Source organism: Pleurodeles waltl, chromosome 3_1 (genome assembly GCF_031143425.1).
Source record: "Pleurodeles waltl isolate 20211129_DDA chromosome 3_1, aPleWal1.hap1.20221129, whole genome shotgun sequence".
Classification (NCBI taxonomy): domain Eukaryota; kingdom Metazoa; phylum Chordata; class Amphibia; order Caudata; family Salamandridae; genus Pleurodeles; species Pleurodeles waltl.
The window spans coordinates 1010959886-1010975950 of NC_090440.1; the positions used below are offsets into that span (position 1 = coordinate 1010959886).

The 16065-nt window shown below is 43.4% G+C and overlaps 1 protein-coding gene across 13 annotated transcripts in view; it reads right to left on the reverse strand.

The window, feature by feature from the left end:
• Window positions 1–16065, reverse strand: part of SLC4A10 (solute carrier family 4 member 10) — a 1044586-nt gene that overhangs the window by 834096 nt on the left and 194425 nt on the right. Inside the window, exon 1 of one of the 13 annotated variants that reach the window (XM_069224248.1) lies at window positions 4857–5237. The exons of 11 other annotated variants lie outside the window; for them this stretch is intronic. In XM_069224248.1, coding sequence (XP_069080349.1) covers window positions 4857–4901 — 45 coding nt within the window. In that variant the 5' untranslated portion in view covers window positions 4902–5237. Of the gene's footprint in view, window positions 1–4856; window positions 5238–16065 lie in introns of those variants that run through there. One more of the 13 variants, XM_069224243.1, reaches the window with a different exon arrangement.

Here is a 16065-nt window from a genome sequence, read left to right on the forward strand (position 1 = left end):
TGAAATGACAAATGTTTCTATGGTTAATGCTATGATATCTAGTGTTTTAAAGCAAGATCATGTAATGGTGCAACGCTTTATATTAATAATATAGACGGCAAGATTATTGGAAGCGGGAGACTGCTTGAGACAATTTTTTTTTTTTATGGTGGAGCATGATACAAGGATGTCCATTTTCACTTTCTGACTCAGATTTTGTATCTAGTGTCAATGGCAGAAACAATTGAATGGAGTTAAATAATGCAATTATTTGCTACAGGTCAAGACACCTTAAATGGATTAAATATTTGTAACCAATCTGGCAGCGCTAACATCAAACGTAGACACTATCTTTGAAGAAATTAGGACTTTGTTGAGAGAATATGGTCTCCTGTGTGAGATTAAGATGAAAAAAGCAATATGAAATTTTGAAATGAAATAGATCTCTCGTTAAAAGCACAAGGAATTAGTAGTAGTCTGAATGTTATGCAATGAGAAGTTATCTATCTTATTAGGAATAATAGATTTGCTCAGATGAGCTGAAGCAAACACTGTCCTTTCTGTGGGATAAGGTTGAGCAGATCCATCGAAATTGAATCATTATAGTTGGGTGATACGTCTTTTAAGAACTCCAACATTAATGAACAAAACTGAGGGAGCAGTAAGTAGTTTAAGAAACCACTCCAGTTAGGAGCACACCTTAAGTAATGTGATGTCCAGCATCATGTAATGCCACTTACCAACACGGCCCCATGTAAGAAAACTCCTCAAAACCTTATCAACCAGGGAAACAGTCGTTTGTGACTTAGCACATTGTAAAAGAGCATGCAAAACACTCTATGATTACCAGTTAAATGACATTTTACCAGATTTGGAGGTTTTAAAGAGTGGGAACCAAGGGCATAGCATCGACGGAGTCAATGGACAAAAACGGAGCTCAAATGAGCGCACAATTAAAGCAATGCAGAACAGAAAATACACTTAATATTTGTGTCTAGCACCATCTATTCAGAATGTGTAGGCCATATTCCTTTATTTCCCCACAGCCTTATCATAAAGGTATAAACAAAACAAAATAGTTTTACAGTTTAGTATTTAGTGTTCGATGGTCTGTGCCAAGTCACATTGCCACATTAATAAGTGCTCCACACATTGCCTTTTTAATGCATATTGGGTGCAGCGTCAGAATCCTGCAACATCCAATTCAGGCAGGAATGTCTGCTAAACGCCAGGAAACAGAATGTACTCCCAGGGACTAATAGAACAACATGCGAGAAGCAAATACCAACAGATTAGGCAGGTTTTGTGGCAAATGAAAGGTATATTGAGACTGTTTTAAAACTAATCAAGCTTAGGAATATGCCAGACTTTCCTATTATGAAGCATGTAAGCTGGATAAGCAGATGAGGAGAACATTGAAATTACAGTCGGTTTCAGAATGCAGAATACGTTGGACAACTCTGGGTCAATTAAAGTGAAACCAGAGCTAAGGCCACTGAACTGACCTACATTCGAGAAATATGTGCTGTCCTCTCTTGCTATTTGTGAAGTATCCAATGCTGCTTTACTGATGGATAGTAATGCAGCACTAGGACTGCCACCTTTCTCTGAGAAAAATACAGGCCAATTGTTTGTGTGTTTGGGGGCCTGGGCGGGCCTGGAACTGGTACTACAATAAGAGTTTGTCTAAAATCCAGGAGCATAGCCTTCTCAGTAAGACTTGGTGGTGATATGAATTAGTGAATATTTGCTAATGTAATTTTAAATATAGTTTTATTGTTGTTTAAGATTTTATAAGTATTAATCATTATACATTGACTAAGTAGGGTTAAGGGATATGCGCAGATTTTATAGTTTTGCAGATCGAAGAGCCTCGCTTCTTGAACTAAGTAATAAGTATTGTATTTTTGTATGCATGTGTACTTTTATGGCAATATGTCGATTAAAGTTACTTTGACTGACTGACTTGGTGGTGGAGGCGGCTTCAGATTTCTCAAAAATCGCACAGGCCCCGAATGTTAAAATACACCATACGACATGAAGGTACACAAGAGGGGCTTAAGGGGCAGTGGAAAGGGAGGGTCTGCAGATTGGTAGGAGCACTGAGAGAAAGCACATTATTTTGTGAAATAACTAATATTTTTTAAGTCTTTCCGAACAGAGGGAGGGAGAAAGTGTTTGTGTTTTTGTCTGTGTGTGTGTGACAATTCCTGTTGGAATCCGGTAGACACCGCACCATACCGGACTCAAAACACCTTTACCCAACTATTTATTAAAAATATATTTATTTGGGGGCGTGCAGCACCCCTTTGAAGCAACGCCCCTGCTAAAGTCCTCTGTATTTCCTTTCAACACAGCAATTCTACCTCTGTTTTCTTTAGAAACATTTAGGAATACTATAGAGGGCATTCAAATTTATTGAAGTGTTTTCAACTTGTATTTTTTGCTTTCAGTCTTACATTTCAGAGGGGAAAAAATACCAGATTTTAAAAAACATCTGGATATTTTCACCTGTCTTGACATGAAAATATCAGCCAGTACCGCAAACTACTACAGAGGTAGCACCCTATTTAGCACTAACACGTGACACAGTATTTTTAACATTATATAGGTTGTTATATAGTCATTGACACTCATGTATACTACCAATTGGTCGGTGTTAGTTCCGCTCCCATGCACTGGAGTGGAAGTAACATAATTAGAGCTGTATGGCTCCAAGAGCCAAGACCGACCTTGACAAATGTCGGACCATTGATTATTTTGTTATTGAAGGCATCCAGATCAAAAATTGCCCTGAAAAGGAAATGTATGTGTTTTTTAGTGAACAGAGTACATAGTTTTTTTTTGGCCATAAGCGTGAAAGCCCATTCTGAAGATACACGCATCCTAACAAAACCGAGACATCTAATTCACTATGAGTCACTGTTTGCCAATTTAACACAAATCGATAATTAGAATATTAACAAGCCGTTCATTCACACAAGTAGTATTTCAAAGGCAGTGAATTGTAAAAATAATAAATGTTTTAAGGACTTCATAAAATAAGGTATTGAATATAGGTTTGTGGTAAATCATAACAACTGAAAGCCAATCCCAGGCCTGTGGCCAATTGTGTGCTAAGTGGGTGCTAAATAACCACAACAGTAGTACCAATGCGTTTTAAGATATTGATGACTTTACAGTCATACTGTGCAGTTCTGCATTACTAAAGCCATTGATGCATTTGCAGCTAGTCGCCCTAAATGTTCAGTTTATTAGGTGCAATTATGTAAGACCAGTAATCACTGAGTGACAGAGTGCCTTATGGCAATGCTACACCTCCTGAAGAGGTGACGATAGTTGTGTTGATATTGACTGAACAGATAGTTTCAGTGTCATAAGGCAAATTGTCGCAGTAGGCAATCTAGTTCAGTGGTTCCTATCCCTTTTTACTTTTGAGGACCTCACTTAATCATTACTGGAACCTGGGGACCCCCACTGAGATACTACTGGAAGGATGTTAAGCTGGCCTAAGCATTTTTGATGAGCTGAACTGCTAAATGATACACAAACAATAAAGAAACAAGCATTCATCGAACAAATACACAAATGATGAAATAATGTATTTGATTCACAATTAAATGTAACAATTGTTTATAGGAGGGTTGGAGTGTTTCTGAATTTAATTAAAGCCACTCATCAGGCATACTCTGTTCTGTATATTGCACGTGCACTGCTCTCACAAAATAAACTGAGGATACTAACTTCATTTTTAGCCTCCAATTTTTTCACATTTACAGATCATTTTAAACTTTGAAATTGTACATTTAGTTTCTTTATTTATATACACTTTATTAATCAGCCAATATCATTTAATTTTTCAACTATTCGCTGACCCCCTGAGTAGGCTCCACAGAACCCCAGAGGTTAATCAGTTGTTCGTCCTCTTGGGAGTGGTACTCATTTCATCAAGTGTATACATTATTAAACGTCTGAGTCCTGATTCACAGTTTTGTCGGATGGATACTTTGTAGCAAACAAGGCGGATATCCCGTCCACCTTACTGCAAATGCATTAGGATATAATGCACTTTTCATAGTTAAAATTCCTAAAAAATACTCTGTTATGCTACAATATTGCGACGGTCTTAAGTTTACCCCTAATTATGTATGACATTCACTGCGATGTTATCCTTTGTTATCTATAGAGACTTTTTATTACACTGGAAGTGTATTAGCACTTTCTTTTACTTTTCCTGATGTTGGCAATGTTGACATAATCTGTGTAGTAACATGTTCACAGCTGAAGGGCACAACAACCATAATTTTCCTACCTATGAGCAAATATTCTTAAATAACTCAAGAGCTAATTTAGCACTATGGGAGGTAAACATGGCTAGGTTATTCCTATAAAGAAGGACTCTACTCTTTTAAAGAAAACTTATATTAAAACAATTAATGTGCCATGGTTTTACAAACTGCTTGAAAGCTGATGGAAACTAAAAGGGAAATCTGGCACTTGAAAATAGGTCCTTAGAGTCCTTCTAGCCACGTTTAACAAGACTATACGCATGTATTTTTTGTTTTTTTAAAGAAATTATTATGCAATCTTCAGTGTTCTTTTCACTATTTTGTTTGCAGCCCCCTATTTTTCGATCACATGTGGGCATCACAAAAAAACGTAGACGTTTCTCACAATAAATGATCTGCTCCCTGTTTGCAAGAAAAACTCAAAACGCCCATAAATACAGATATCTCAAATGGTCACGAATGTGGGTCCACTGGGATTGTTGTTACTGGCTCAGATTATAATTTAAAGTTTAAAGGCATTCACACAGGGAAAAACAGATTAATAAACAAAGCCAGAGTTAGCAACAGTACAATGTCCCAGAGGTTTACCTGGTACCCGAAGTGCTGGAATAGCTCGCTGGTTTCAGTGGGCATGTCCCTCCTCTTCCCACAAACCACTCAGGGTTGGATTTTCTGCTGCGCGAAAATACACCTTAAAAGCACGTATCTCTCAGCATCTTCCGGTCTGTTAAAAACACCAGTCCAGGCCTGTCCATCAGGGGGTCTTGAAGTCGACGTCAAAATATTTTAACCTTAGTAAAATAAACGTAATCTCTTTGCAGGGGTACAAAATCCACATGCTGGCACAGATTCCATGCTGGAGCAGCACTAATGCTGCTGGGAAATGCTAAGCTCACCGCTTAAAGGGGCTCTGCTTCATCCGTGTACAAAGCAGCCGAATCCTCCTCTGCTTCTGGCACAGCAAAATCTATCGCTGCCTCTATGGATTTTTCTTTAATCTCTGGCCAGCAAAGGAGGGGTGTGGGGAGTTGAAAACAGGATCAGTCACGTGACGACGCCCTCCTCTCCAGAATAAATGAATTGCAAATACATTGATGCACATTACCATGTTCACACATTTAAAATATTCAGATGTGACAAGATAAGGGTTTCATATGAGAGAGCCAGCACCATACCTCTGATGTGGCGGCTAGACAGCAGCGGTGGGGAACTTACGCCTTTATGTCTGGCATTTAGACCTGGCACTTCACCAGGCCCCACCCTGGCTTGGCCCATACAGCTCATGGTTCAGTACCAGGATACCGTCCCAGATGAGTTGTATAGTTAACAAATACACATAACATAACACTCACTCCTGATTTCAAGGATAACCAAAGACGGAGTAAATGCCAGTTCCATTACATTCATTGTATGCAAATACAATGTCCAAAGATTCTGCCATGGATCTGACTCTGCGAAACCTATGTTGGACATGCCAAAAGTTAGGACATCATTGCACCTGTTTGCAGCCGAACACGAAGCAATGTCATTATTCTATACGTACATGGCAGCCTAGAACTTTGCATCTGAGCACCTAAGATCGGATCCAAATCAACACTCAGATGTCCTCAGACCTCCTCCGTCACCAAGAAGTTTTAAAATCACATCACATCTCTATACAAGTATAAACTATGCAACTGAGAGAAAAATTGAAAACCATATTTAGAATGCTTGGATTAAACTCAGCCACTAGTAATTTTCCAGGCCACAATCCATTCCATTTTTTGCCCACCAGTCTCGGGTTGCTTGTGTTCCTGGCCAGAGGGTACAGCGACCTGCAGTTCAGTTTACAGTGATCCTATTAGAGAAAGACCAACACTGATTTGCAAATGGTTGCCCCGAGGCTATAGTGATACAGCAAGCAAAAAAAAAAAAAAAAAAAGCAAAGTGATTGACGCTGGAGTTTATTCCAGTCAGTTATCGGAGACTGAGACGGTAGTAAGTATAAAAACTAGCACCTTTTCTTGTGTCAGTAAATCAGTGAGAATGAGGTCCTTCTGATATCATGTTGCCCTTGAAGTTTGTTATGAACAAAATCTACTTAGATGTAGGAAAACAGTTACAACTTCACACCATAATCTAGTTTTCAGTTGTGCCACAGCACTACCTGCCTACCTTTTTCGTTTGCAGTTCCTTTCTCAGTGAGTAGCCTTCCGATGGCCAGAAGCATCAGTTGGTCATGCTCGGTGCTTTTTGAATTCCACTTGAAAATGACAACATTTAAATGTAAGTATATACCTGTTTTCAAAGTTCAATCAGTATGTTCAGTGGTTGATATGTTACATCGCACCAGCGTTTCATTTTATACTTGAAGGCACAGCATCACTAAGCCTCATTAGGACTTTGGAGCCCACTAACAAACTACACTTTGTAGTATAATTATTCATTCACTACTAAAGTACTACATAATGATATTCACAAATCTATGTGCGGCCGTTCCTTCTCTGCCTCTCCTATCATTTTCTATTCCAGTGATCTCTGCCTGCAAGGCAAGGTCTCCCCTCATGTGTGTACATGTTTTAGTGGTAAATGTTGAAGGGACAAGGAAGAGTGGCCGGAAACTAGGGAATGCTTACTACTAAAGTGAAAGGGTTAAGGGAGGAGTACAGAAGTGTTAGGGAAGGGTTAAAGATGGGTTTAGGGAGGGGTTTGCATCCACCCACAAAATAGCCGAATCCTAATTACTAACTTTACTACTAAAGTTTTGATGCTAAAAAAAAAATACTTAAAACAGTCAGAAATATACTTCAGCTCAAAGCTGCAGCTAGTTCAGTACCATACATGGTCAACAAACAGTACTTCAACACACTTCTGTAGAAAATAATAGCAGTAAGGGACTAAAACCCCATATGAAATAATGCAGTCACAAAATTATGTAAAATCGTTACACATATGGATAACTGTATTTTAATGTTAAAAACAGAACATATTTTTTATTTTATTTTGAAGTAGTTGTCTAAACTTTTTTTTTTTTATTTAAGAATTAATGCACCATTATTTTAGGATCTCTGATTACATTGGTTTTAATTAATTGAAAGCATCACTTTTAATCAGTATTATTGGTATTTATACTCTTTTAATTTAGTCGCAATGCTTCATAATTGGAAATTCAGAACAAATTATTTATTTTTTAATCTAATTTAATATATTAAACATTTTAAAATAGAAATAAAGTTATTAATGCTGTACCTTTCAAAAATGTTTTTCTTCATTTAAATCAAATATATGAAATTAATATACATAATCATGAAACAAAAATATTATTTTTTCAAGCTCTATAAACTTTCTAACTTTTCCATGTGCCCTAACAGAGGGAGACCTCCTCTTCCTTAATTTTTGTCTTTTGCACTTCTTGGTCTCTAGTCTGATTGCTTTATTGTCTACTAGTGTGCTGAGAGCCATCAGAGAAGGTGAACTTGTTATTCAGTTAGACAATAGTGCCAGTCGTGATGCCCTTGTCGATTATCTGGTGGTAAACATATTGCAGTCTGGCAAGGAAATCCAGTGGAGGTCCATCAGGGTGGGTGTGAAGTGGTGATATTTCTTCAAGTTGTATGTGAAGCATGCTGCAGCATGTAAGATGCCGTTCAGGGGAGCCATTATGGAGTCTGGGTGTCTGTGCAGTAGGATATTGCCACCATCCACGTGCAAAAGTAAGTGGGCTTGGGCAGCAGTTCTGGTTTGTTTCCTGGGAAAATGGTTTCCTTTTTTAGTAGAGAGAGCGTATACACAGCTGTCTTGCCTTTTTGGCAATATATTCTTTAAAGTTAAGATTGTTGAATATATATTTGAGTATACATGTACAATGTAATTTCTATAGCACTGTGATATTTTCTCAACAAAAATATTTCTCTCTGAAGATCCCAATATTCAGTCACCACAAAAGTAAGCCTATATAGTAACTAATAAATTATATGCATTCAAGTTTATCAAACGTCAGCTTATCTCTGAAAAATGTCACAATGTGATCTGAAGATTAAATCAGTCAAATGTCTTTCAGCGAATTCCTAAGTTATTTATTATCTAGTTCAAATTATCTCGAAATAAAAAGCAAATTATGCAGAAAAAATACGGTATGAATATACACAGCGAGGCACATCTTCACTTAAAAATGTTTAAGAAGCTAATGGCTATCTAAACTTGTAAGTGGATATATTGATGTATGCAAGACATAAGATTTGCATAAACGTCTTGCATTTACCAACTCGTTCAATAAAATGCTGCTAATCTTCCTATATTTGTACTTATATTTTATCAATTAATTAGAAAGAAATGCATAATAACCTCACATAACTTCAGATTATGCATCTTGCTAAAACAGTAACAGTAACAATGTATATGTAGGGCAGCACTGCAAAATTACCTGTGGCGCTGTCCTATACCAATTTTTTGTAAATTTGCACCTAATTTATTTTGTGGTTAAACATTGTCCATTCATCAATTGTTAGACTTGACAGCCTTAGAGTGGTCATCACCCAACTTTTTGCTTGCCTCCCTCTACTTTGCTGACACAGTTTTTGCTGGTTTTAGGATTCTGCACACTTTACCACTGCTAACCAGTGCTAAAGGGCATATGCTCTCTCTCCTAAGCATGGTAACATTGGTTTGTACCAGAATGGCATATTTGATCTACTTGTGGGTCCCTAGAAAAGTGCACTACATGTGCCCAGGGCCTGTAGATTGAATGCTAGTAGTGGGCCTGCAGCACTGGTTGTGCCACCCACATATGTAGCCCCTTAACCATGCCATTGCAAGGTCTGTGTGTGAAGTTTCACTGCCACTTCGACTTGGCATTTAAAAGCACATGCCAAACCTTAAACTCCCCTTTTTCTACAGTCACCCCTAAGGTAGGCTCTAGGTAACCCATAGGTCAAGGTGCTATGTAGACAAAAGGCAGGACATGTACATGGATGTTTTATATGTCCTGGTAGTGGAAAACTCCTACATTGGTTTTCCTCTCGTGTGGGGCCTGCTCCTTTCATAGGATTGAATTAGGATTACCCTCATATCCTGTTTGAGTGGTAGATTCTGATCAGAAAGGGGTAACCAGGTCATATTTAGTATGGCCAGAATGGTAATAGGAAATCCTGCTTATTGGCGGGGTTAGATTTTGTATTACTATTTTAGAAAAAACACTTTTAGAAAGTGAGCATTTCTCTGCACTTAGAATCCATCTGCACCTTACAGCCTGTCTCCATTCCACGTCTGGGCTGGGCTGGTTGACAGCTCCCTTGTGCATTTCACCCAGACAACCAAAAACACAGGACACTCAGTCACACCTGTACACATCTGAATACTGAATGGGTCTTTCTGGGCTGGAAGGGTGGAGGGCCTGACACTTACGTTTCAAAGGCTAGTGGACAGACCCCACACAATGGACTGCCAGACCCCCTACTGAGACCCTGGCAGACAGACCTGTACTGAAAGGGGAGCTTGTACACTTCAAAACCACTCTTTGAAGTTTCCCCCACTTCAAAGGCATTTTTGAGTGTACAAACTGGGTTTCTGACCACAACAACTCAGACACTTCTGGACCTGAACCTGCAACCTCTCAAGGGGAACTGAATGGCTGCCCAAAGGACTCATCTGGACTGCTTTGCTGTGAAGGACTGGTGCCCTGCTGTTGCCCCACTGTCTTGCTGCCCTGTGACTTTGCTGAGAAGTGCTCTCCAAGGGCTTGGATTGATCTTGCCTCCTGTTATCTGAAGTCTCAGGGCCAAAAAAACTTAATCTCTTCAACGAAACTTCTTGCACGCCGAAAATCAACGCCCACCATGCCGGAAATGATGCACAGCCTGCCCTGCTAAGAGAAAATCTATGCACAGCCAAACAGGAATAACGCAGCCTGACTTCCTGAGCGAAGATCGAAGCAACACCTGTGTTGAGACCAGAAATTCGGTGCACGGCTCTATTGGATCGACACACAGCTGAGCTGGAGCGATGCAGCCTGACTTCCTGAGTGAAGAATCGATGCATAGCCTGCCGTGAGACAGAAAATTCTACGCATCGCCTACCGGATCGACCCAGTGCCTGTGACGACTTCTTCCCACATTCCCAGGATTTTCCCTGCATCGTCCCTTGGCGTCCAAAGATCCTCGCATCACAGTGAGTGTTGGACTTTTGCTTATGCCGGGTCATCCCCAGACTTTTTTGCCTCCTGCCTCCTATATTTTTCTGACATGTTGCTGTTGGCTTTTCGACTCTGAGCACTTTACCACTGCTAACCAGTGCTAAAGTGCGTATGCTCTCCTGTCTAAATTGTATGTAAGTGGTTCATCCATGATTGGCATATTTGAATTACTAGTAAGTCCCTAGTAATGTGCACTAGAGGTGCCAGGGCCTGTAAATCAAATGCTACTAGTGGGCCTGCAGCACTGGTTGTGCCACCCACATAAGTAGCTCTGTAATCATGTCTCAGACCTGCCCCTGCAGTGTCTGTATGTGTATTTTTACACTGTAAATTCGACTTGGCAAGTGTACCCACTTGCCAGGCCTAAACCTTCCCTTTCCTTACATGTAAGGCACCCCTAAGGTAGGCCCTAGGTAGCCCCAAGGGCAGGGTGCAGTGTATGGATAAGGTAGGACATAGAGTAATGTGGTTTATATGTCCTAACAGTGAAATACTACCAATTTCGTTTTCACTGTTGCAAGGTCTGTCTCTCTCATAGGATCGTATGGGGGCTACCTTTAAATATGATTAAAGTGTAGATTCCCCTAGAGAGTAGATGGACATGTGGAGTTTGGGATCCCTGAACTCACAATTTAAAAATACATCTTTTAGTAAAGTTGATTTTAAGATTGTGAGTTTGGAAATGCCACTTTTAGAAAGTGAGCATTTTCTTGCTTAAACCATTCTGTGACTCTGCCTTGTTTGTGGATTCCCTGTCTGGGTCAGTTTGACAGTTGGGTTGTTTTTCACCTCACACCAGACAGTGACACAAAGGGAGCTGGGGTGTGATCTGCATTTCCTGATTAGCTATCTCTGCTAGGAGGGAGGGGTGGAGTGGTCACTCTCATCTGAAAGGACTGTGCCTGCCTCTGACAATGCTGTCTCCAACCCCCTGGTGTGTGTCTGAGGCCTTGCCTGGGCAAGGCAGGATTTCACAAGAAGGTGTGAGTCCCCTTTGAAGAAAGGTGACTTCAAAGGCTAAAATGGGTATAAGAAGGGCACCCAAACTTACAAACTTTAGAAACACTTCTGGAATCAAGAGGAACCTCTGCCTGGAGAAGAGCTGATCGCTGAGGAACAAGTGCTGCCCTGCCTGTGACTGTGCTTTGTGGAGCTTTCCTGCAGTGCTGCTTCTGCCAGAGTAAGAGGGCAAAGACTGGACTTTGTGTGCCTTCCATCTTGAAGAAGAAATCTCCAAGGGCTTGATGTAGAGCTTGCCTCCTGTTATTGAAGTCTCAGGGATAGCAAAGACTTCTTCCTGCCAGCACCTGGAGTCTCTGGAGAGACCCCTACTCTGCTCTGTGGTGCCCTTCCAGTTCCTGGGACCCTGAAAGGAGAGGCTGGCAGCCTAAGGACAAAAATACACGCACCGAGCGCCGTGCGGAGAAAAGATCGATGCGAATCCGATCGCGGCTGAGAAAACGACGCGACGCCGGCTCCGCAGCTGAGAAACGATGCCGCAGGAAACGCGACCGGAGAATCGACGCCCGGAGCAGGAGAAACGACGCGCAGCATCGCTGACGAAGGCTGAGAGATCGCAACCTGCGCCGCGGGACTTTCGGACCGTCGCGTGGCTGGCTGTTTCGACGCACATCGCCGTGCCGAGTTGTTTTCGACGCATATAACCGTGCAGGGTTATTTTCGACGCGCACAGCCCGTGCGGGGTTATTTTTGACGCAAACCAGGTACATTTACACGCTAGCAGCGCTAGTGTGTTGTTACAACTACCTAAAGACTCTTTTTATTTTAAACCTTTTAAAAATCATAACTTGACTTGTGTATGTTGGATTTTTGTCGTTTTGGTCTTGTTTTGTTTAGATAAATATTTCCTATTTTTCTAAACTGGTGTTGTGTCATTTTGTAGTGTTTTCATTAAGTTACTGTGTGTGTTGGTACAAATACTTTACACCTAGCACTCTGAGGTTAAGCCTACTGCTCTGCCAAGCTACCAAGGGGGTAAGCAGGGGTTAGCTGAGGGTGATTCTCTTTTATCCTAACTAGAGTGAGGGTCCTTGCTTGAACAGGGGGTAACCTGACTGTCAACCAAAGACCCCATTTCTAACATTGGTGGCAGCGGTGGGATTTGGACTTGTATTTGTACTTGACATACAGTAATTGAGTGTACACTACTGTTTTTGATCTCAGACCACTACGTGACCACATACTACTTGTCTTGTGATTCTGCTTTTTGTTCTCTGATGTCCTCCTGGAAGTATTGCTAATATTTTTGGACTTTGGTTTTTGGTTGTGAAGCCTTTGCAGAAATGGAAGTCAATTTCTGGCACCTATCTATGTATAAAAAGTGGCAGCTTAAAGCATTCTGCATGGAAAGGGGACTGGCTGTGAACAAGGAATCCAGAAGGGAGGATCTTGAGTCAGCCCTGTTTCAGGATGAATTGAAACGTTGTCAGGCAACACCACCAAATGAGTCTGAGGAGGATAACTACTCTGAGGAGGAGGATTACTCCAAAGAGGAGGGCAGTGGCCCTGAGGAGGGAACAGAAAGAGATGATAGGCTTCTAGCTCGAATCCGGAGTCTGGAAGAGTTTAAGAGGGCCGAGGAGAAGAGAGCCTTAGCCCTGGCAGAAAGGAGGAGGGACTTAGAGATTAAAAAAATGATTTATGCTTACGAGCTTAAATTGAAAGAGCTGGAAGTCATGAGGGCTGAGTCCAGCTGGAATGGTGGCAGCAACAATTGTATATCCAGTGATGCTGCAGAAGTACACATGCCCAGAGAGGTGGTGCCCTACTTGAAGGAGGGAGTTAACACACGCCAGGAGGTTCAGGGGTATGAGGTAGCTCCAGTGATGCACAGGGTCCCTGAGGTGGATTGGGGAACTGGCATGGGGAGTCATATTCCTACTGGTGGGAGGGACACTCTACTGACTCTAGTTGAGAGTGACAGGGAGAGGGGTTCCCCCCAGGTAGAAGTCCTGGCTATGGAGTGTGAAAACATCCCAGAAGAGTGTGGGTTGAGTGTCAGGGACAGTCAGGTACTGTCTCACCAGCCTCAGGAGGGTGATGTGGGGTGCTTTTTCAAAGCAGAGTCACTGGATGGTTGGGTGAAGGGTACTTTGGTTAATTCATGTGAGGGGCTGAGTGATGTAATTGCTGGAGAGCATATGTCTAGTCCTTATTTTCCAGAGCTATGCCAACACCAGGTGGAGTGTGAGTTCTCTGACCCCAGGGAGCTTACAATGGAGGCCGACTTCTGGGTGAGTACCAGAGAGTCTGAAGAGGCATTTGGGGGTGCTCCTGAGAGGAGTGGTCTAGGTAGTTCCCAACCAGGTGAGGTAGGGAAGGATTGTAGTGTCCCAGGTAGGTCCCAGTGTAGTGGGATGGGTGAGGGACCCCATGTCCAGTCTCAGAGGAGAGGGAATGGGGATGGGTTGAGGCCCAAGGTGCCCGAGATCCGGTCCCAGGTCCTGGAGGGTTCCCTGCGGGAACACCAGGAGGGGAGCCTAGCCTGTACCATAGGGCCATCTGTTGAGGGAGACCCCACAGTGTCAGGAGAACTTGGGGGGGCGGCTGTAGCCAGCGTCCCACCAGTTCTGGTGTCTGGCAGTACCACTCCTAGTGAGGGGGTGCAGAAGTCCAGACAGAGGGTTGAGAGGGGGTTGCGGACCCCAGTGGAGAACCTGGAGGGTCAGGGGTCAGCTCTGAGAGCAGAGCCCCCCATGAATGACCTTGGTGAGACCATTTCTGGGCTGGGGGGAATCCAGACTCTGTCAGATGGGCAGAGGTCAGGAGACCTGCGCCAGCCAGACTCTTGTGTGGCCCTTCGGGACAGTGTGTCCCTTGAGGGGGGTAAGTGTGCCCCCCTGGAAGTCCTGGTGTGCCAGGCAATGGTTCAACCGCAGGGTGGTGACTCTGGGTTGAATGATCAGGTTCAGGGGGTAAACTCTGACCTGATGGGGGGTAAGTGTGCTCCCAAGGAAGTCCTGGCGTGCCAGGCAATGGTTCAACCGCAGGGTGGTGACTCTGGGTTGAATAATCAGGTTCAGGGGGTAAACTCTGACCTGATGGGGGGTAAGTGCGCTCCCAAGGAAGTCCTGGTGTGCCAGGCAGTGGTTCAACCGCAGGGTGGTGACCCTAGGTTGGATGACCAGGTTCAGAGGGTAAACTCTGACCTGGTAGGGGGTAGGTATGCCCCCCAGGAAGTCCTGGTTTGCCAGGCAGTGATCCAGTCTGTGGGTACAGACCCTGGATTGGGAGGCCAGGTCAAGGGTGTCCCCCCTGACCTGGAGGAAGGGGCTACTGCTAACAGTGCCCCTACCATGTTGTCTTCTGGGGGGGCCACTCCTAGTTGGGTGGTTCAGGACCCCAGAAGAGAGGGCAGGGGGAGGGAAGCCTCACCCCTGGCCCTGGTCCAACCTGAAGGTACAGACCCCAGGTTGGAGGATCAGTTGCAGGTTAACATCCCTGCACTGATGGAAGAATTGTGCAGGACTGCTTCTACAAGCACCCTGACAGTTTTTGACTCTGGGAGTGCCGCTTCTGCAGGGAGGGTACAGAGCCCCAGAGGGGAGGACCAGGGTCAGGTTGTCATCCCTGACCTGGTGGAAGAGAGAGTGGTCAAAGGGTGCCAGGCACCTGGGGCTACCACCCCCCACTCTCCACAGTCACAGTGGTTAGAGAGGCCTGAGGTCGGGCTCTCATCCCTGACAGTTGTCTGGGGCCACTGTGGCTTGCTGTCCTGGTGGACAGAGTTGCCCCTGGGGGGGGGAGGACGAGAGTCACACCCCGGGGGTGGAGTGGGCAACACCACTGTGTTGGCCCTGGTGGTACTATCTGCCCATTGCAATACATCTGTGAGCAAAGTAAAGTTAGGTGTTGCACAGATGGTGTCTGTAGATGTGGAGAAGGATTCCCCATGGGTTAGCTTAGTGGGCCCTGAGAGTATGGACAGAGGGATCCAACTGGAGTCAGGAAGGCGTAGAACTGGAACATGCCCCTGCTGTTGTGGGCCTGGGTCCCTGTTCTATCGCCCCAATCAGGGAAGTACATCAAGGTATTGATTGTTCTCCCCTGGCTTTAGGCTGGTAGGGGGTCGTGTTGGACTTTTGCTTATGCCGGGTCATCCCCAGACTTTTTTGCCTCCTGCCTCCTATATTTTTCTGACATGTTGCTGTTGGCTTTTCGACTCTGAGCACTTTACCACTGCTAACCAGTGCTAAAGTGCATATGCTCTCCTGTCTAAATTGTATGTAAGTGGTTCATCCATGATTGGCATATTTGAATTACTAGTAAGTCCCTAGTAATGTGCACTAGAGGTGCCAGGGCCTGTAAATCAAATGCTACTAGTGGGCCTGCAGCACTGGTTGTGCCACCCACATAAGTAGCTCTGTAATCATGTCTCAGACCTGCCCCTGCAGTGTCTGTATGTGTATTTTTACACTGTAAATTCGACTTGGCAAGTGTACCCACTTGCCAGGCCTAAACCTTCCCTTTCCTTACATGTAAGGCACCCCTAAGGTAGGCCCTAGGTAGCCCCAAGGGCAGGGTGCAGTGTATGGATAAGGTAGGACATATAGTAATGTGGTTTATATGTCCTAACAGTGAAATACTACCAATTTCGTTTTCACTGTT